Source organism: Peromyscus eremicus, chromosome 4 (assembly GCF_949786415.1).
Source record: "Peromyscus eremicus chromosome 4, PerEre_H2_v1, whole genome shotgun sequence".
In the NCBI taxonomy this organism is placed as follows: Eukaryota; Metazoa; Chordata; class Mammalia; order Rodentia; family Cricetidae; genus Peromyscus; species Peromyscus eremicus.
Genome location: NC_081419.1, coordinates 105827664 through 105848459, shown reverse-complemented (window position 1 = coordinate 105848459; position 20796 = coordinate 105827664). Strand labels below are relative to the sequence as shown.

At 44.4% G+C, this 20796-nt stretch overlaps 1 protein-coding gene across 1 annotated transcript; it reads left to right on the top strand.

Moving 5' to 3' along the window:
* The first annotated feature begins 19725 nt into the window (after positions 1 to 19725).
* Positions 19726 to 20568, top strand: LOC131907868 (putative endogenous retrovirus group FC1 Env polyprotein). Its single transcript, XM_059258943.1, has one exon. It carries the CDS (start codon positions 19981 to 19983, stop codon positions 20566 to 20568), a length of 588 nt encoding a protein of 195 aa, XP_059114926.1. The 5' UTR covers positions 19726 to 19980.
* The last annotated feature ends 228 nt before the right edge of the window (positions 20569 to 20796 follow it).

Sequence of the window (20796 nt, the reverse complement as noted above, 5' to 3'; positions counted from 1 at the left end):
GATGTGTCCACCAATATATTAGAAGAGTCTTGATTTATTTTTTCCTTGTTCTGTAACCATAACAATGTTTTAAAACTGCTTCCATATTGGAACATGGAATTTGGAGTGATATAAATCTGTGTTCCCAGGCTATGATGACTCATATTTGGCTCCATAATAAATTATTTATCTCCTGTGAGGTGAGAATGTTGTTGAACTGGGGGGACAAAGAAATCCAGTGAACTCCCTGCCCCCAAGCCTGTCTTGCAACGCAAGTCCATCTTCCCAATGTGGCCACATTGAATAAATCTCCCTTTTCTGCTTTCCACCTTTGATTTGGCTCTTTTAATTAGCTTATTGAGGACAAGCGGCCATACCTCGCTTAGAGTACATGTTGTAGCCCCAAGTGCAATAATAAGAGCTGTGTTTTTGTGTTGGCAGTTATGATGCCACAATGTGTTGCTCTGAGAAACTTTTTTTTTTTTAAACAGGAGTTCCCTGCGTAGCCCTGGCTGTCCTAGGACTTGCTCTGCTGATCAGGCTGGCCTTGAACTCAGAGATCTAACTGGTTCTGCCTCCTGAGTGCTGGGATTAAAGGCATGCACCACCACCACCTGGCTAACATCCACTTTTCATCAGAGAAGTCACCTGGATGGAAGAGAGATACCCAAATGGACCCATTGAGCCCAAGTCACTTGGGTGTTATTTCCTCAGGTGGATTTTGGTGAATTATTTTTGGAACTCTCTTGGACTTCTCTGGATTTGGTCAATGGTCCATTAGTTTATTCTGGACTGAGGTTTTTAGGATCTTGCTTGTTTTAAGAATGTAATGTTAGAATCCAGGTTCACTAATGCCAGGTCTCCAGTTGGTAGTTCTGTTTAGGAAGCTTAGGAGGTGTGGCTTTGTTGGAGGAAGTATGTCACTGGAGGTGGGCTTTCAGAGCTAAAAAAATGGGCCATTTTGAATTTGCTCTATCTGCTTCATGAGTAGTTCAGGATGTGAACACTCAGATTTCTGCTCCTGCCACATGTTCCCATGCCTCTGCTCTGCCATCATGGACTCTTATCTCTCTAGAACCATAAGCTCAAACTTTTCTTTTCTTTCTTTCTTTCTTTCTTTTTTTTTTTTTTTTTTTTTGGTTTTTTGAGACAGGGTTTCTCTGTGGAGTTTTGTGCCTTTCCTGGAACTCACTCTGTAGACCAGGCTGGCCTCGAACTCACAGAGATCCGCCTGTCTCTGCCTCCCAAGTGCTGGGATTAAAGGCATGTGCCACCACCACCCTCAAACTTTTCTCTAAGCTGCCTTCCTCATGGTGTTTCATCACAGCAGTAGACAAGTAACTAACACACTCACCCCTTTCACAGTTGCTGACAGGCACCCTAATGAGACACTGTGAACCCTGAGGAATAGGGTTGTTGGTAGCCTGGGAGAACCACATCCTGCTCCCCGTTCTCTTCCCTACCTCCTTGCCTGGGAATCAGTGAGCCTAGCTGTGAGATCTTGCTGTGAATTCCCTCCATCCTCAAGAGGTCTAAAAAAAGACTACCTCCTGTGCCATGTGGGCTCTGATTCTCCTCACAGACTCCACCATGATGTCTGTCTCTGGTGCTGGGACTTGAATTCTTGGAGTTTGGGACATGCTGTTGCCCCTTTGTGTAGGCGGAGTTTTCCATTGCTGACAGCCACTCTCGAATAACCACTCAGAGTCTTAATATTAATTATAAATGCTCGTCCAATAGCTCAGGCTTGTTACTAGCCAATTATTACATTTTCTTATCTATGCTTTGCCACGTGGCTTGGTACCATTTCTCAGTATGGCATGCCCATCTTGCTTCTCTCTCTCTCTGCTCACAACTCCTCACTCCACCCTTCTTCCTCCCAGCATTCTCAGTTTGGCTTTCCTGTCTAACCTTATCCTGTTCAGCTATTGGCCAGTCAGCCTGTTTATTAGGGAATATTCCACACCTTTGTCTGTGTATTAATCCTATTAATAACTCTTCTAATAAACTTCTTATTCTCAAGTAATCCATCTCGGTGTCCTCTCTAACACCCTTCCCCCACCTAAACCTAACATTTGTCTGGATCCTTTAATTGTTTGATTGATTACTTCCCCAGTGTTTGCTTTAAAGTATCTATTTTGATTGTTTTTGAAACATTTTGGTTTGATTGATTGTCTTTAGTTTTGTTTGCTTTTAGACCTTTAGAGATGTTTTGGTTTCTGTTTCAGCCTTGCAGAGGAGATCCATCTTGAAGCATGGTTGGTGAATTTCCCCATCTGTTGGAAGGCAGCGCTACCCTACCAGTTTGCATGTTATCCTGGGTTCCTTTACTTCCGTTTTTTGTTTGTTTTGTATAGGTTTATCCGTCCTCTGTTTCTGGGTCAGATGGCGTTGTGGGGACATCATAAGCAATGATCCCTTAGATGTCCCACATCAGTCTCTTGTCTCCAAGAGAGCCCTGAGATACAGTGGAGAATGCCTTCCCCAGAGCAGACACAGGGACAACTGACTGCTTCTGTATCTTTTCTTCCTCTAAAGCCTTAACATTCTTTGTTTCCTTCTTTCCTGTCTCCTTGACTTCAGGACCCTGAGGCTTAGACAGAAGAACCCTGTCATCTTCTTCCCTTATGATGGGACTTTTTAGGTCTGAATAGATTATTTTAAACCATATAGTCTTGCTTTGTGAAAGGTTAAAAACCAGCTATTAAGTGTATCTTTGTCTTTACACTTTGCACTGGATAGAGCACTTCTGACCCAAAGGCTTCTGGGGATGCCCAGAGGGGAAAGCAGCCAGCTGAATCAATTGGTAGTGACCAAATTCTGGGTAAATTACTGTATGGTACAGGCCAGCATTGCCAGATCTAGGGAGGAAACTGTATCCCAGACTGACACTGGGCCAGCACAGGACGCCTGATCTAAGAATCTCTACGTATTTTTTTTTTTTCCTCTTTTTGTAGACACACAGCAAGCATATGAAATATCACTTAGCTTCAAAAAACTAAAAGAAGGGCCGGGCAGTAGTGGCACATGCCTTTAATCCCAGCACTTGAGAGGTAGAAGTAGGCAGATTTCTGTGAGTTCAAGGCCAGCCTGGTCTACAGTGCAAGTTCCAGGACGGCCAGAGCTGCACAGAGAAAACTTGTCTTGAAACAAAACAAAACAAAACAAAACAAAATAGTAAAGTGTTATCTTGATTCTATTAAGTGTTTCTTAAAACCTTAAAATGTTACTTATTTATATCATATAACATTCATTAGAGTCATAAGATAAAGATTTCATTTAAGCTATAATTTAGTGTTTTATTCATAGATTTTGGTAAGGATTTCCTTCCAGAACAGGTTGTAAATTTAAAAAATTATTTTAAATTGTATTTCATTTATATAATAGTCATAGGCAATATAAAATCATATGTTATCTTTTTCAAAATATGCTTACTGTAGAAATGTTGCAAGTTGTTTATTAAGGCTGGGCTACATGTGAAATACTGGATATGCGTGTTTGCTAAAGATCTTCACGTTGTTTCCCTTCACAGCGAGGATTATAGGAAATAGAATCCTAACAAACAACAACATTCAAAATGCTGGCCTTTAAAAGTCTAATTTTATGTGTGATTGTGTGTCTACACACTGTCTATAAGTGCTTATGTTTAGAGTGCCATTTACTTGGTACAAAATCGACTGACAAACGAGGGTTCATGTAAACTACAGCTTCCTTTGACTCAGAGTAAACCTAAACTTTGAAGGGAAAAAGTCTCAGTTCCAGAGGCCCCATCATGCTGAGTGTGTCCTCATGTCCCAGAGCCAGCTAAAGGGACAGAACGATGGGAAAGGAGAGGTGGCTGATGGTCCTAGGTCTTTCTGTGCAGGAAGTAACATGTGTTTTTGAAATTTTAATTGAAGGGATATTTTGAAAAGACAGTATATACATAATGACACAGTTCTGATCAAGGTGTTATCTCCTTGATCCTGGTCTTGATTCTGGGTCTACAGCACAGTCCCAATGGCTTGAGGGAGAAATTAATTTTAAGAGATGATTGCTCTTGCTCCAGGTGCAGTTTTTCCTATTGGATAATTGCCCTCCTCTGAGATGCCCAGCTCTTCATCCTGAGGATTAAGAGGATCATGTGTCTCTGTGCTTTTAGATATGTTTTGTATATATGTGTATGTGTATATAATTATAAGCAATTTAAGGATTTTCAAGGGTTTTTTTTTTTTTTAAACAACTATTGCCTCTACTGTCAGCTCTCTCCTTCTGTCTTGTGGGTCTCGGAGCTTGAACTCAGGTCATTAGGCTTGGTGGCAGTGTCTTTTCACACTGACCCATCTCACCAGTCCTGTGTTAGTAGGGTTCTCTAGCTTCACTGAACTTATGGAATGAATCCTATATCTAACTATGTATATCTATGTACATATATCTGCACATACACACATACATACATATATATGAGAATTTATTGGAATGACTTACAGGCTGCAGGCCAGCTGATACAACAATGGCTAGCTGTGAATGGAAAGTCTAAGAATCTAGTAGTTGCTCAGTCCCACAAGGCTGGATGTCTCAGCTTGTCTTCTGTATATACTTGAATCCCTAAGAAGTAGGCTCCAGTGCCAGTGAAGGAATAGATATGCTAGAAAGGCAAGAGCAAGCAGACAAAGAGAGAGTTTCCTTCTTCTATGTCCTTATATAGGCCTCCAGCAGAAGGCATGGCCCATATTAAAGGTATATCTTCCCACCTCAAGATCTGAATTAAGGGCCTGTGTCTTCTAGCCTTAAGATCCAGATCAAAGGTGTATATCTTCCTACCTCAAGGGTCCAGACTAAAAGTGGATTCACCCATTTCAAATCAAGCAGAAAATTTCTCACAAGTATGCCCTCCATTTCTGGATTTTTAGTTCATTCCAGATATAGTCAAGGTGACAACCAAGAATCGCTGTTACAAGTCCCAAGCACTAACATTTATTAAGTTAGTATTTAAGGTGTTCCATAGTACAATTACCTGTGATTAAATGATTAATTAAACAATATCTGTATCTTGCTAATAGGAAGGAAAAGGACAATATTACAGTGACTCCTAGAATCAATTTTCATTTATAACCATTAAAGTAAGAAGTAAGATTTGATTATGCATAAAGACTCATAAAATTCTGAAATCTGATTGGCCTAACCTTGTTTTAATCGCTGTTATTGAGATTTGGTATGTAAAAAGGCAATCCTACTAAAAGAGAGTTTAAAGGAATTAATTTTTTTTTCTAGTCTGGCTTTTCACTTACCTTTCTGTAGGGAGGGGAGGAAGCCCCGAGTAAGTGAAATCCTGAGTGAATAAAGGCTTTGACATGAGTATTGCCTATTGAGGACTCTGAGACAGGTTGGCCCGTGGCAAAGCCCTTACACATGTGGACCGGGCTCAAGAGGTGTCAGTGAGCATCAAGGACTGATGAGTGTGTGCAACTATGGCTTCCTCTTCCCAGATGTTTCCTGCCTGAGACTGCTCGTCTACGGAGACCTATCAAGACTAGTCAACCCCTCCCCCTGCGCTGTACATAATAAACATACGGACGGTTGGGTTATGGCAGTTGGAGAACCCCATCTGATCTTGGCTTCATTGTCTGTGTCTGTCCTTTCTTCTCTCCCTCACCATCCCTGGCTAGGTTCTGGGACCCAAGCCTTGAGGGTTGTGGCTCCTTTCCAAACTAAAATCTGGTGTAATACCAACAATACAACTGATCGAGTCAGCACCCGCAGATAAGAGGTATGCCAATTTAGATATCAAAAGTCAATTGTTCCGAGAATTAGAGTCAGCTATTCCACATGAGGTTATGGCGATAGAATGAAACCAACAAGGAAAAGAAAACCACTAAAATTAAAAGATAATAGATTTATTTAAATATACCACAGATAAAAGATCATCCATACAGATCACTGCAAATATGGGGGGAAATATAAGTCAAACTAAGTTTTTTTAATGTGTAAATTTTGTTTATTTAAAATGTCTGTTTCCTTTGTATGTTACCTTTACTCTATGAAAGCAGACAGTGTTCTTGATTATTTTAATTTTTAATATTAAAAACTCTCAACATATGTCACATGTTATGTCAAAGACAGAGAATTAAAGCATCAGATCTTGATCACAATGTCTAGTAGAGTTTAGTGCTATGACCCAGGAGTGTTTGTCTGTATGGCTTTACTAACTATTCCTCTCTCCTGAAGACTGCTGTCTACCTACTATTCAGCCTTATCTACTTTACATCCTAGGAATGAGCATTCCTAGTACAATAGGCCTTCTACTAATGTGTGGCTCCTACATGCACAGAATGTGACTCTTGGCCAACAGGAGGAACTCTGTCACAGGTCTCAGAGATAAGCTGAGCATTCTGCAAAGCTGATTAACTGATTGGAGTTTGAGTGATGTGGAGACGTTGGAATGTTGCAGGTCCAGACTCAATTATAATTTATCTTGGGCTATCTTTAGTCCCTAAATAGACACGCTTTACCACCTCTACATTGGACCTAACATCATATGACTAACAGATGAAAACCTTTTGGAACATATTAACAGGACCACAGTTTCTACCAACCAAAAGGCTAAGAGTGTCATCTGAGGCCACAGCCGACAATCTCCTCTACGCTATAACCACCCACTTACTATTTCCACCAATGTATTTGAAAAGTGCCTTGATGATGACTTTCTTTGTTCTGGTACTGTAAAACTTCATGAGGCTACTTCTATATTGGAACATGGAATTGGGAGTTACCTAAATCTGTGTTGCATTTGACTCCAAGTAAACCTTCTTGTTATGGAATATTTTACATAACAAAATGTGTTACATTTGTTTATGCTGTGGAACAAACTTTTTAATGGTGCATAGATGTATTGCATTCTTTTATGTTGCATTTGTTTAACTCTGTGAAGCTGTGTTACTTTGCCTGTCTAAAACACCTGTTGGTCTAATAAAGAGCTGAATGGCCAATAGCCGGGCAGAGAAAAGATAAGTGGGGCTGACAGGCAGAGAGAACAAATAGAAGGAGAAATCTTGGAGGAGAGGATCAAGGAATGAGAAAAAGAGGAGAGGAAGACTCCAGGGGCCAGCCACCCAGCCACCCAGCCACACAGCCAGCCAGGGAGTAAGAAGTAAAGAAAGGTACATAGACTAGAGAAAGATAAAAGCCCAGAGGCAAAAGGTAGTTAACAAAACTGCACATTTTTCTGTTCCACTTTCTGCTCCAGATCCTCATGGTGATTCCAGCTAAAACCCGCCAACAAAAAAACCACTGGCCGGGCGGTGGTGGCGCATGCCTTTAATCCCAGCACTCGGCAGGCAGAGCCAGGCGGATCTCTGTGAGTTCGAGGCCAGTCTGGACTACCAAGTGAGTTCCAGGAAAGGCGCAAAGCTACACAGAGAAACCCTGTCTCGAAAAACCAAAAAAAAAAAAAAAAAAAAAAAAAAAAAGAAAAAGAAAAGCTGGTTAGAAACAAGACAAGCTAAGGCCAGGCATTTATAAGTAAGAAAAAGCCTCCATGTATTTATTTGAGAGCTGGGTGGCAGGACCCCCAAAAGAGTCAAAGAGTAAAAAACAACCAACTACACCCTCCAACTACACCCTCCAACTACACCCTCGCTCATGCTCTTTGAGATGAGAGCTGTGCTTGTGCATCACCAGCACAAACCTGGAACTACTGGAAGACAGGATCAGAAGTCTTTCCTACCCTTCTGTGTTCTGGAAAACAAAGAGGGATTACTGTAAGGCCCCTTTCTTATCCGTGTGACTTAGTGACGACCCATGGACATCCCTTCGCTTTCCTAGACTAGGCCAGAAAGTCCCTGAAAATTTTCATCCTTGGCCTCTCACCAGTGTTCTCTATCAGAACACAACCCTAGTTCACTAAACTGTCCTCTGAACTCTGACCTGTACCCATCCTGAGCCAGCATATGAGAGTCCTCATTGTCCCTCCAAGAATAGGCTGTGACCTTTCTAATTACACATTGTTCCTTCTACCTTTTAGCCTTGCTCACTTCTCCCTATTCAAAAACAAAAATCAAAAAGCAAAGTCTTCCCCTAAACTCTTGAGACACTTTTCCCCAAAGTTGCCCAGAGGCCTTGAATTTGGGTCCTCCTTGCTCCGTAGTTACTGCAATCACAGGGCTGTATCGCACTCCGCTTGACTTTCAGAACTTACGCCCAGAGTTCACGGAATACAGCCACTCCACCTTTGCAACAAGCCTTTGACTCCAGTGTCTTTTAACTGACCCAGGTTTAATCTGTCTATCTATCTATCTATCTATCTATCTATCTATCTATCTATCTATCTGTCATGTATCTATGTACATATGTATGTATCTATCTATCATCCACCCATCTCTCCATCATCTATCTATCTGTCTATCTATCTATCTGTCTGTCTGTCTGTCATGTATCTATGTACATATGTATGTATCTATCTGTCTATCATCCATCTATCTCTCCATCATCTATCTATCTGTCTGTCTGTCTATCTATCTATCTGTCTGTCTGTCTGTCATGTATCTATGTACATATGTATGTATCTATCTATCATCCATCCATCTCTCCATCATCTATCTATCTGTCTGTCTATCTATCTATCTATCTATCTGTCTGTCTGTCATGTATCTATGTACATATGTATGTATCTATCTATCATCCATCCATCTCTCCATCATCTATCTGTCTGTCTGTCTATCTATCTATCTATCTGTCTACCTATCATTTTTGATGCCACATGGATAATGAAGCATAGGAAGCAAAAGCTGAAGCCCCATCCCACTCTACTCCCAGGCCACCACTTAGCTGAAAGTAAGGCACCTCAGTGGAGGGACCCCAGCAGCAAAGACCCAGGAAGGAGACACTGGACTTGTGGAATGAATGGCATATTAGGCTAAGAATAGGCTGCCATCAGAGGAAACTCAACTACCACAAGGAAGGAAGACTATAAGGAACAGAGGGTGAAGAAGGCCCATTCCAAAGCCACTTATATAAGAACGATGTTTTTATTGCTCTTAAGCTAGATGGGTAGAGGAAATGGTTTACTAGGACACTGGCTTCCTTTTTTCAAAACTCAGGTAGGATTTCCTTGCTTTGTCAGTTTTTGTGAGAGAGCATCCTCTGATGTGTGTGCTTTTCTTTCAAGCTTGAGCTGTTCAGGGAACTGAAGAGGCTCTGGTGTTGTCTGGCACCATGGAGAGCTGGATTCTGGCTGTCTGAAAAGCCCAATGGTGCGCTTGAAGGCATGCTATTAAAAGGCATAAAGCTTTCTACCCATCAAGAGGAAAAATAGGCTGATAGTTATACTTATTAAGGATAATTGCATCATTTTTACTTGGCATAAATTGGCCAAACAGGTAATTTAACTTGGCAGACATCAAAATTGCATTTAAACATCAGGGAAGGGAGACAGCACACAGAGGTGATGGTCGAATGGGCTCAAGATGTTCTGAGCACCTCTGGAAGACTGGGAAATGGTTCCTGTCATTTCTTACATCCTCCCCTGCTGTGCTTCAGGTTTATCCGAAAACATGGGCCTTTGAGAGAACAAGGACTTTGTTTCCACCCAGGTTTAGTTATAGACACTTTTTTGGTCTCTGGATGAGACAGGGTCTTGTCTGGTATGCATCACTTTGTCGTTTCTTCTGGAAAAGTTTCCTAGCAACCTGGGTTGAAGCAAGGTTAAGAATCACAGTTCTTGTGGCTGAAAGTTGTTAAAGTTGAGAGAGAAAGCCAAGGCTTGGACACTTCACCAGCTTCAACATTTGGGGTGTCCATTCGACAAATCAGGCTCCACTGAACTTGGGTGAGGAGAGTAGGGGAGGGGAGGATCAAAGGAGGGGGTACAAGCATGGTGTGAGCCTTAAGGCAGAAGTGCCTGCTCACAAGAGCCTTGTGAGCCAGTTGTTAAAATTGCAGGAATTGTGCAAGACAGTTAATATATCGGCATCTTGAAATTGGCCCTGGTGGAAATAGTTCTAGCTCAGAGATGTACACGTGCTAAAATCCTCCATGGAAATCAGGTTTTTAAAAGGTGTTGAGCATTTGTTGGCTTGCTCCTTCCTGCCCGGAGTACAATGTTCGGCCACATCAACTGTGGAGAGGTGCAGGGATGAGCTCTGTGCACCTGACTCTTTGGTTTTAACCTACTCAAGGCGTCGTCATCATGCAGTTTTTGCTGTAGTTTTCAGAAGTTTGAGCTGGAAAATGTGGCAGGTGGGTAGGGTTTACAGGTAGCCTGACTTTCCTGGCAGAGAAGAGGGAGAGAAAAGACACCCTGTCCCCCTTCCCACATGACTGGGGAGTCTGAAGGACAGGAGTAACCTTTTCTGGTGTTCCCAGGAGTCAGAGACAAGGGAGAAGAGGGCCACGAGTGCCTCACTTCCAAGTGTGTCTCTCCTGATTGAATGGGACCCACCAAACTCAGGCTACTCTGTCACCAACCAGGCAAGTCACATCAGACTTATTTATGCCACTGTGGAAATAAGCAGGAGGCATTAACCTCTAATGCTAAATTCAATTTAGTTTCAGGACATGAACCTGAGTTGTGTCCTGTTAACTGAATCCTAGGATTAGACTTTAGTTTCTGGTCTATGCTAGTGTCCTAGCTAGCTTTAACTGTCAACTTAACACTGCCCAGAGTTCCTTCAGAAGGGAGTCTCAGTTGAGGGATTTCACAGATAGATTGGCCGGTGCCAGTGTCTATGGGGTATTGTCTTGATGGTTAAGTTGATGTGGGAAGGCCCAGCCCACTGTGGGTGACAACATTCCCTGGCCAGGTGGTCCTAGGTTCTATAAGAAAGCTAAGGATGAACCTGTAATCCAGTAAACAGCATTTCTCCATGGTTTCTGCTTTGAGTTCCTGCCCTGCCTTCTCTCATCACGGAAAGTAACCTATGAGCTGAAATAAACCCTTTCTACCCTTAAGTTCCTTTTGATCAGAGTGTTTTTTATCACGGAACAGAATGAAACTAGACAAGTGAGTGAGGCATGGTCATGACGATGAACCGTTCTCGAATCATTCTACCAGACATCCTTCGTGTAGGAAGGCGGACTGATGTCACTTCACCTACAACTGCAACAGCAAAGATAACCACAATTAACATTCACTAGGTGCTTGCTGTGGGGCAGGCACTGTGCATTTATGTCCTAAGCCGTGAACGATCTCCTAATGTGAACGCAGAACAGATGAACAGCAAAGGCATGTGGGGAGGTTACACAACTCAGCCAAAAACATGGCTGGTAAGTGGGATGTAAATCCGAAGCTAGATGTCTCTAACTCCCTGACAGTTACCACAGAGACATTCCTGATGCCTTTAGAAATCCACTAAGCACAGCATCAGTAGAAAACCTTTTGTTCACGGTTTGGGTTTGAGCTGTTTATAGCGGGAATTTTAAGCAAATTAATTAGATGGAGAAGGTTATGTACCCACAGAGAGCCCACCATAAAATCTTTGCCACTTCCTCTATTCTCTTAACATAAATTGAGTTTGGGTACCATCACCCTCATATGAAAGCGTGAGACAGAATCTGGGACACTTTTAGCTAATTACCCAAGGTCATTCAGCCATTTGGGGCAGCAGGGCATGTGCCCTTTCACCGTGTTAATTGCCAACCTTCTCTGCAGGCTCGCTTGATGAAAGCTAGTGACGGTGTTTCCTTTCAACCCACTTTGGAGTATGTTGGCACCAATCACTTCAGAAGACATACCACCTTCCCCCAGGGAACAGCTGTTCCATTATCCATAGAGAAGAGTGCGAACCGGTCTTGCAGCTGCTGTTTATATCTATCCCTGTGTGTATAGTCTTATCAGAAACCCCATGCTATCAGCTCCACCTTGCAAGTTGAAGCAAACACCATTTTTTTTTCTTTGTAAAAGATAGGGTTGCCCTCATATTTGACAAGCAATCACAATTCATCTTATTTTTCCCAACAGTGTGGGCAGATGGATTACTTCCAAACATGCAGAAGAAAGGAGAGCTAGCAATTTAATGTCAGATCTGTTATAAGCAAAACCAGCGATGATGTGTAGAAGTCAGTGGTACATGGGTTCCCAGTGCTTAGAAGCCTGTTCTAGTTAGAGTTACTATTGCTATGGTGAAACACCGTGACCAAAGCCAAGTTGGGGAGGAAAGGGTTTATTTGGCTTATACCTTAACAGCCCAGGGGTGGCACCGCCCACAGCGGGCTAAGCTCCTCCCCCATCAATCACTAATTAAGCAAATGCTCTATAGGCTTACCTACGGCAGGATCTTCTGGAGGCATTTTCTCAATTGAAGTTCCCTCCTCTCAGGTGACCTGTAGCTTGTGTCAGGCTGACATAAAACTCGCCAAGCACAGATGGTGTGTCAGACTGAGGTTGTGAGAGGGCCCAAGGAAAGCAAGAGAGATAAGAAGCAAGGTCCCAGAACTAACAGGTGACAGGCTTATCTGCAAAACTTATGTAACTTTCCAATGTTGTTTACATAAAAACGGGGACCACATTCTGTCGTGGTGTCCCTAACAGGTTCTCAGTGGCAGCTTTGTCTCTGAGTCTTTGCTTCTCTCTCCTTTTGAAGAAGCACGTTCCTGGCAGGAGGACTCCTGTGGAGCAGCACTTTGGCCGCCAGTTGCTCCCGGGGATCTTCAGCTAGGAAAGGCTTGGTGGTAGTAGTGGGGGTGGGGGTGGGGTTGTAGGAATCAACTGAGCAGACACAAAGGTTGCATAACATCTGGCAAAGTCTCGGGTAAAAGGCCGACACCGGGGCTGCAGAGATGCCTCTTCAGTTGAGAGCACTTGTTGCTTTTGCAGAGGACCCGGGTTCAGTTCCCAGCTCACAACCATTTGTAGCTCCGGTTCCAGGGAGTCCAGTGCCTTCTTCTGACCTCTATGGGCACCAGACATGCGCATAGTGCACATACATACTCACAGAGAAATACTCATACACATAAGATAAAGTAAATACAAAAAATAAGAAATAAATACAAGGATGACACAGGTATCTTATCAGTCGGAAATCCCATGTTTTGTATGTTTTGAAACCATGTATTGTGATTCCTCCAGCTTTGATCATTTTGCACAGGATCTCATTGACTCTTGGGTTCTTTGACATTTAAAATATATATATATATATATTCATTTTCTAGAAGCATGACTGATTCCGGAAGCCCCGGGGAATTTTGACTTAGGATAGAGGTGGTGTCTGCTGCTTTGCCTCTCTCCAGCCCCATCCAGTGGGTCCAATGGCCCCAACTGTTTGCTGGGTGGAGTGGTGACCACCCACACCCACCCCATCCTGGGGTTCCACGTAGTTAAAGCAGCTTTGCTCCAGAAGGATCTGGTAATTAATCTGTCACCGCGTCACCATGGCAACATATTTATATATCTCAAATGCCATGAGCCCAGGGGGCTGGGATTTAAAAACTGCTTTACCCAGTGCCCTAGCTAGAGATTAGCAGCAGATTACATTGTAGAACAGAGGGCAGGCTGCTTGGGTCCAGGGCAAAGAAGCCTTAGGAAGCTGATGTCTACTTCTTCTTTAGAAGGGGCTGAGATCCTATTAAGGGGTTGAGAACCGCAGACCCCTTTGGGGCTCATGAGACATGTTATGACCTCTGAGAAACACTAAAAGAATCCTTCTCCTCTCCCTCTTCCCATCCCCCCTGAGAGCATGAATGGTAGCAGTGACGATCCACCCCACATGGCTACCGGTGACATTCTCTCTCATACCCACACTTGTGATGCTTTTATGCTAGAGTTGGGCTGCGAATTCATGTCTAGTATTGTCAGAACGACGAGAGAGAGAGAGAGAGAGAGAGAGAGAGAGAGAGAGAGAGAGAGAGAAAGAAAGAGAAAGAGAAAGAGAGAGAGAGGATGATAGTACCACTAGTCAGGAAAAGGGGGGACCAGAGAAGTGTCAGAAAGAGAAACCAGAGAAGAAGAGGAACACAAAATGTAATGGCTGAAAACACCACAGAGGAAAGCTTGCAAAGGAAGGTATTCAACCACGAGGAATGTGTGAGGCATGGTGGGACACGTTGGCTGGCAGGCAAGGGGGTACAGGGCACTCTTAACTCGGTGTCTCTCTGTCTTTCTGCTCTCTCTCTCTGTCTCTGTCTCTGTGTGTGTGTGTCTGTCTGTAAGTAAGAAATGGACAGCCCCTGGGACTTGAGGTCAAGGATAGCATTGTTTTAAGGTGGGGGAGAAGTTTGCATGTCTGAGACAGAGCTCGTCTATAGGAAGAGGTTGTGGGTGCAGGAGGAAGGGGGTCTGTTGCTACAGGAAAGAGTCTGCCGAGGTGGCAGGTGGTGCAGGCTCAAGGCAGATTGCCATCCTTGGTATCTGGCCAACATTGGGGTGGTATACAACCTATGGAGGTGAAAAGCAGAGGCTGGGAACACTGAAAACGACACCCAGTGGGGCCACCAGTTCTCAGCTGGCATACTTCCCTGGAGCCTCAGCCCCTTCTTCCTGGCTGACTCTGGGCAGATCCCATCACCCTCTTCAGAGCTGCTCTTCACCTTCTGTACAGCATCCTCCCTCAGAACGTGCTGCCCCCAAGAGGACCTGTTCACTTTGTCACCCATCACAGCTCCTCTGCTCCTGTCCAAAAAAGTGCAAATCCTGATGCACTGAAGATGCTGTATTTGAAAGCGCCACTAAAGAGGTGTCAGGACTGAGGTCAGAAGGACAGTTCAAATATTAGGCAAAAAGGGTTTTGTTTTTACAGGAAAGAGTGAACCATTACTGCTAGGAAGAACTGGGAGAGGAAGGGGTGGAGGTGGTGAAGGAGGCCATTGTTAGTGGGGAGGTATTCCTCTTGGGCTCTTAATTTCATTAATAATAGAATTTAGACAGACTTGGAAAGAAGCAGACTTGGAAGGAAGCTTGTGGACAATTTCATTAGTGATTAAGGTAAAAGTAGCACAGGCAAGCCATAAATCTCAGCAATTGTTAAGGGGGAGTGTGATAGAAAGCAGGCGGGGTGAGTAACATTGGAGGTGGAGGAGCAGCTACCAGGCATGAAGGGGAGGGAGGCTCTGAGAAACAGAGTGAGGAGGCCCTCAGTATTTGGCAAAACATGCCCAGGCTTCAGCCAGTATCTGAAAGAAAAGAGAAAAAACAAAAAGGTTAAGTAGTAGACTTTCAGGCTGAGAGCTAGCTGTGGAAGCTCTGGAGGTGACTGCATAGAGGTGGGCTTCCAGGAAGAGTAAGGACATTATCTTATTAAGGGGATAATTATTCCTCCCTCTTCTTAGCATGGTTTTCAATTAATCACTTCTCAAGGGTTGGTCTCTTAGCCAGGTGATTGACAAGCCCAGATAAATTAACTCTCAGGGAAAAGACAATATAAATCATGTTCTAATCTTTGGAGCAGATCAGAATGTCAAGTCTCCATCTAGGTCCAGAGATAGATTCCATTCTTTTTATAGGGAAGAAATAACTTGCCTTTAATGGGCCTCTTATAGAGCCCTGATAGCCTTAATGGCTTCTAAAACTATTGTAACATTCCCACCTCAAGAATTAAGACTCTAAAATCATTCAGGAGATGGGCTGAAACTGGGCAATGGAGAATCTATATAACTCACTTCCATCATGAAAACTTAGAAGACCAATTCCAAAGTTGTCCAGAAGGTCTTAGTGTCTGAACCAGAGTTTGGGTCACACTTTGTATACTACCTCCAGGCAGGCTAGCTCACTTATGAGAAGCCAGTAAGGAATCTGAGTCCTCCTCTGACTTGCCTGGCCTCCAGCCAGGACAAAACCAAGGATGTTATAAGAGTTAGAATTGTTAATGTTCTGAGTCCTTGCCCCTGACTCTTCCTAACCAGTCCCTATCTCCTGTTCTCATCAGCATGACCTGCAGTGTCTGAGTATGCCGCATCTTAGGGTACCCTTTTATCAGGGGGATGGTGTGCTTCTGTTGAAGGTAGGCCAAATCTCAGAGACCTGTTGGGGAGGTGAGAACCTTAAATGAAGTCTGGCTAACAAGAATCGTGTTCTGAATGATCGAAGAGACAAACAGCTCCAGAAATCATTTATTGCGGCTCTTTTTCTTTCTTTTTTCTTTTCAGACAGTCTTGCTATATAGCTCAGGCTAACCTTGAATTCGTAATCCTCCTGCCTCAGACTCTGGAGTGCAGGGATTCCAGGTGTGAGGCACCATGCCTAGGTTAGTAAACCGTTTCTGAGGCTACAAATGGGAACTTGGTGGTCCTTTTGGCCTTGTCTAGATGACAAGAGGAGAGCTGGAATCTTATCCAAGTCACAGGAACAGAGGAGTCCTTTGTAGTAAGTTGTTTCTCAAGCACAAAGGGGCAGTGTGGGATGTGGTTTCTTAACCATTGCTATTCTCAAGGCCACAAGGCACAGCAAAGATTTAGCGTATCCACCTGCCATTTTCACAGTCCCTTCTATCACAGCAGCAGATCCTGCTATTTCCAGCAGTAACTTTGAGGGGTGGGTCATGGGGCTGCTGCCTTTAACAGACCTTACTATACGATCGATGTGAGGTGCCGGCAGCGTGACGGTCAACACTATGTTTAGAATTAAGAAACCTCTGTGCAACTGCTCTAGCTTGTCAGCTTTTTGTAAACTGTACCCTGTCAGTCTAACTTACCCAAGATGGATGACTTCTTGGAATATTTGGGCTAGTCTTAAAAACTGCCTAGTCTTATAAAAATGTTTAACTGCCTCTACTGTTCTTACAAGACAATGGGTCACAAGGCAAACCGCTGGTTCTGTTTCTGTGTGAAAATGCTTGCTTGCTCAAGATAACTGAGGCATCTGCAAGACATCTGTCACAAAAGTTAAGCTGTGCCTGCACGTAGGCAGGATGTGTGCTAACTTGACCCCAACACTGCAACCTTGTGGTTTTTGCCTTTATAAACCCCAGAGTAACCATTGGAGTCAACAGTCTTCAACGCCTAGATCTCACTGAGGAGTCTTCGAACCCTGAAGATCTCTGGTGGACTGGGAGCTGAGAAATTCAGTTAAACCCAGCATTTGGAGGGAGCCATTGACAGATTCTCAACACCTGGATTGTCGAAAAGAGGCGTCTGACGCCCTCAGAGAGGTAACCTTCTGTTTGTAGCACTCATCTGTCTGTGAGACTTCCGGAAAAGCTGGTCACAGCATCGATTCCCAAGCCGGGGGGAACCACTGGGACACTTTTGTTCCCTTGTTGTTCGGTTCTGGGAGTTTTCCAGAAGCAGGGGTTGGTCACCAAGTTGGAGAACACTGTCAGTCTGTTTTGTGTTGTGTGGGTTGCTTTTGGGGTCATTTCTCATTCTTGAAGAAATTGAAAAGATGGGACAAAAAGTCTTCTCTCCCCAAAACCCCCTTAGATCTTATGAAGTCTCATTTTAAGGACTTGTAGAGAAAAGCCAAGGAGTTCAGAGAACAGGTCTATCTAGGAAAACTAATGGCCTTTTGTTTCCTTGATTGGCCTTCATTTCAGGTAGGCTAGCCCAGTGAAGGGTCCTTCAAATTTTCTCTTATTTACAGAATGCATGTGGTCTTTAGTAAACCAGGACACTCAGCCAGCTCCCCTACCTTCTGGCCTGGAGGTTCCTGGTAGAGGAATCTCCATCCTTGATGAGAAAGTACCAGCCAAATATTTCCTTTAAAGGCACCATTTTTGTTTCAGAAGAAATCAATAAGACCAAGGGGCTGGACAAATTTCAGCCTCTAGTTCTACCAGCCCCACCAGAAGAAAAGATGTGCCCCTACCCTGCATGCCTGGGGCACTAGGCAGGGAGAGGAATCTGCGGCCAGGGGCACTTGTGAGTCCTGCTCACACCTGGAGTGGGTCCTCTTACCAACCGGTCTGCCCATCATTCACTGTCTCTGACTCTGGCCTCTGGTCCCCCTGCAACTGTCTCTCAGGCACCTCATCTCTGCCTACTCTCACTGAGGAGGTTGTGATAGTCCCCATTTTCTCCCCCTCAAGGACACATCCTGTAGCCCCTAGGTTGCCCAATGCAGGACATTTCACTTGTACCCCCCGCACCCCCATACACTTCTCCCAGATCTCTACCTCTAGCTATCCTCCCCTTTAGAGAAACCCCAACACAGGGAACCATGCAGGATGAAGAAGGCAGGAGGGGCCATCGGTCAGTTCCGGTCTGCGCTCTCTTCTCTACTAGTGATCTGTGTGACTGGAAGCTCCAATATCTCTCTTTCTCAGAAAAACCCCAAAGCTTAATCTCTCTACTGGAAATGGTGTTTTACACACACTGACTGACTTGAGCAGACTGTCAGCAGCTACTTCAAACCCTCTTCGCCGCAGAGGGGAGGGACTCTGATGAGAAACTCAAAAGCAGGTCTTGGGAAATGATGGAAGATTGACTACTGATCTGGCGACAATGTGAAGTCTTTCCTTCCTGACAGCCAGATTGGGATTCAAATTCCCACGGAGATAGGGAGTCTTTTAACCTCTTTCACCACACTGTTGGGGGGGCGTCTCTGGGCCGCAGCTAAGTGCCCCCCAAGTTTGTCTAAGGTAGGTCAGGTAACTCAGGGTTCGATGATTGGTCATCTGCTTCTCTGGAGCGCCTTCTAGACGTTTATCGATTGACTGGGAGGTCCCGGAAAACCAGAGGGTTATCAATGTAGCTTTTGTTTCTCAATTAGCACCAGACATTGGGAGAAAGACTCAGGAAATAGAGGTCTCTGAAGGAGGCAAGGTACTGTCAGAGCCGCGTGAGATTGCCTCCCAGGGATACAGCAACAGGGACACCCTGGAGGACAGGCAGACTAAGCAATTAGCTAAGATTATGGTGGCAGCTTACCAGGGAGCAGAACTTCAGCATCCAAGGTTTATGAAAGAAGGACAAAGGCCACGGGGAGCAGATGCTGGGAGAGGCGCTCCCTTAAGGAAAGAGAAACCGGCCATTGGAAAGGCAAGCGCCCCAAAAGGAATGAATGCTCTCACTGGAAAGAAGCCAGCCGTTGGAGAAACGAATGTCCAAACCAAAAGCAAAGGTCTGCATTTATGTTCCAGTTAGACACAGACTGACAGGGTCTGGGCTTAGCCACTCCTCCCCCGGAGCCCAGGATTACTCTGAAAGTGTGTGCGTGCGTGTGTGCTGGGGGGCAGATTCCCATCAATTTCCTTGTGGATATGGGAGCCACTTACTTGGTTTTAAAGCAGGCAGGTGGGCCAATGAATAAGAAACCGACTGTAGTACAAGGAGCTACTGGTTCACAAATCTGTTCTTGGACCCCCAAGGAACTGTGGGCCTGGGAAAGGGGACTCTGAGCCACTCTTTTTAGCCATGCCTGAGTGTCTGTACCTCTGTTGGGAATGTGACCTGCTCCACAAACTAAGGGCAGAAACACATTTTGAAAAGGATGAGATAATGCCTAGGATTGGATTGCCATTGTTCATAGGGTCAGATAGTAGACCTGCCTTTATATCCAGGGTTACTGAGTGCACTTCTGCTGTTCTGGGACCAGTTGGAAATTACATTGTGCTTACCATCCGCAAAGTTCAGGACAAATAGAGAGGCCAAATCAGACCTTGACTAAATCAGCTTTGGAGACTGTCAAAAGATGGGTGGGGCTCCTTCCCTTTGCCCTTCTTAGGGATCCAAGCACTCCTCATGTACAAGGTTTAACTCCATTTGAAATCCTCTTTGGGAGACCCCCTCCCAACCTCCCTCAAATGGAACTAGCCACTGAAATTCCTAACCACCAGCTGTTTCAGTCTGTACAGGCTCTGCAGCTCACTCAGGACACTGTGGCCTCAGAAAGCTTCAGGCTGCTTTCTGAAGTCCACCACCTCATCCACACTGCTTCCAGCCTGGAGAGAAGGTGTGGACAAGAGACACTGAGCTGAGGCACTGGGACCCTGCTGGAAGCCACCACACCTCGTCATCCTGATCACCTCCACTGCGTCCAGCATCCCACACCTGGCCACATCACTCTCAGGTCAAGTGTGCCACTGGGAACAACAGGCTAGCTAAAGAAAAGTAGATTGTCATCAAGACCTGCGAAGATCCACTGAAGATAAGAGTGACATGGGGTTTAATTTAGTGCTGTTGTTTTGTCTGGCTATATTCCCTTCTGTTCTTTCCGGGAACCCAAATGGGAAACGCCCAGCTCCCCGGTCTCCTATACAAACCAAACCAGCCCCTAAGGCATGGAAGTTCCATGTAATTGCCCTGGAAAATCACAACAAGACCATAGGCTCTACCTTCTGTCCGATCACAGGATGTGCAAGTGCTATAAGCCTCACTTTTGATATAAGGGACACCTGCCAAGGGAAATGTATAAATGACTTCTACAATGCTATGTCCTCTCCTATATACGTCTGTTTTATGTATGAGCAAACTCGGCCCGACTGTAAGGACCCAAATTATGGAGGATGTCCACACTGGAACTGCAAATATCATAGTACTTGGACCAGATGGGGAGGAGAAAACCCATCCAAACTCACCTCAGTTGATTGGCATACTAAGGTCAACTACTTAATCCCTGACCCTTGGGATATTAGATGGAAAAAAGGGGTCGTGGGTTTTGTCTATAGACATAATGAGAAGGATGCAGCCTTTGATGGGAAGACTAAGATATTCATCTATAGAGCTTTAGCTGAGTTCACACCTTAGAATGCCTTTATTTGAATGCTAAAACAAAACCAGCCGCTATACCTGCCCTGGCCCTGTTGGTAGGGTTCACCAGCTGACATCACTTCCTGTCACCACCAACTTTCTCTCTCTCCTACCACTAGCCCTACTCCTCTGGCCTTCTTTGAACCCCTAATGACAATCTTAATACCATACACTTGCTCATGAATGTTGCTAATCCAAATGTTATGTCTGATTGTTGGTTCTATA

Coding starts and splice junctions, on each gene's coding strand:
- LOC131907868 (XM_059258943.1), top strand. CDS start 19,981: ATGGGGTTTAATTTAGTGCTGTTGTTTTGTCTGGCTATATTCCCTTCT.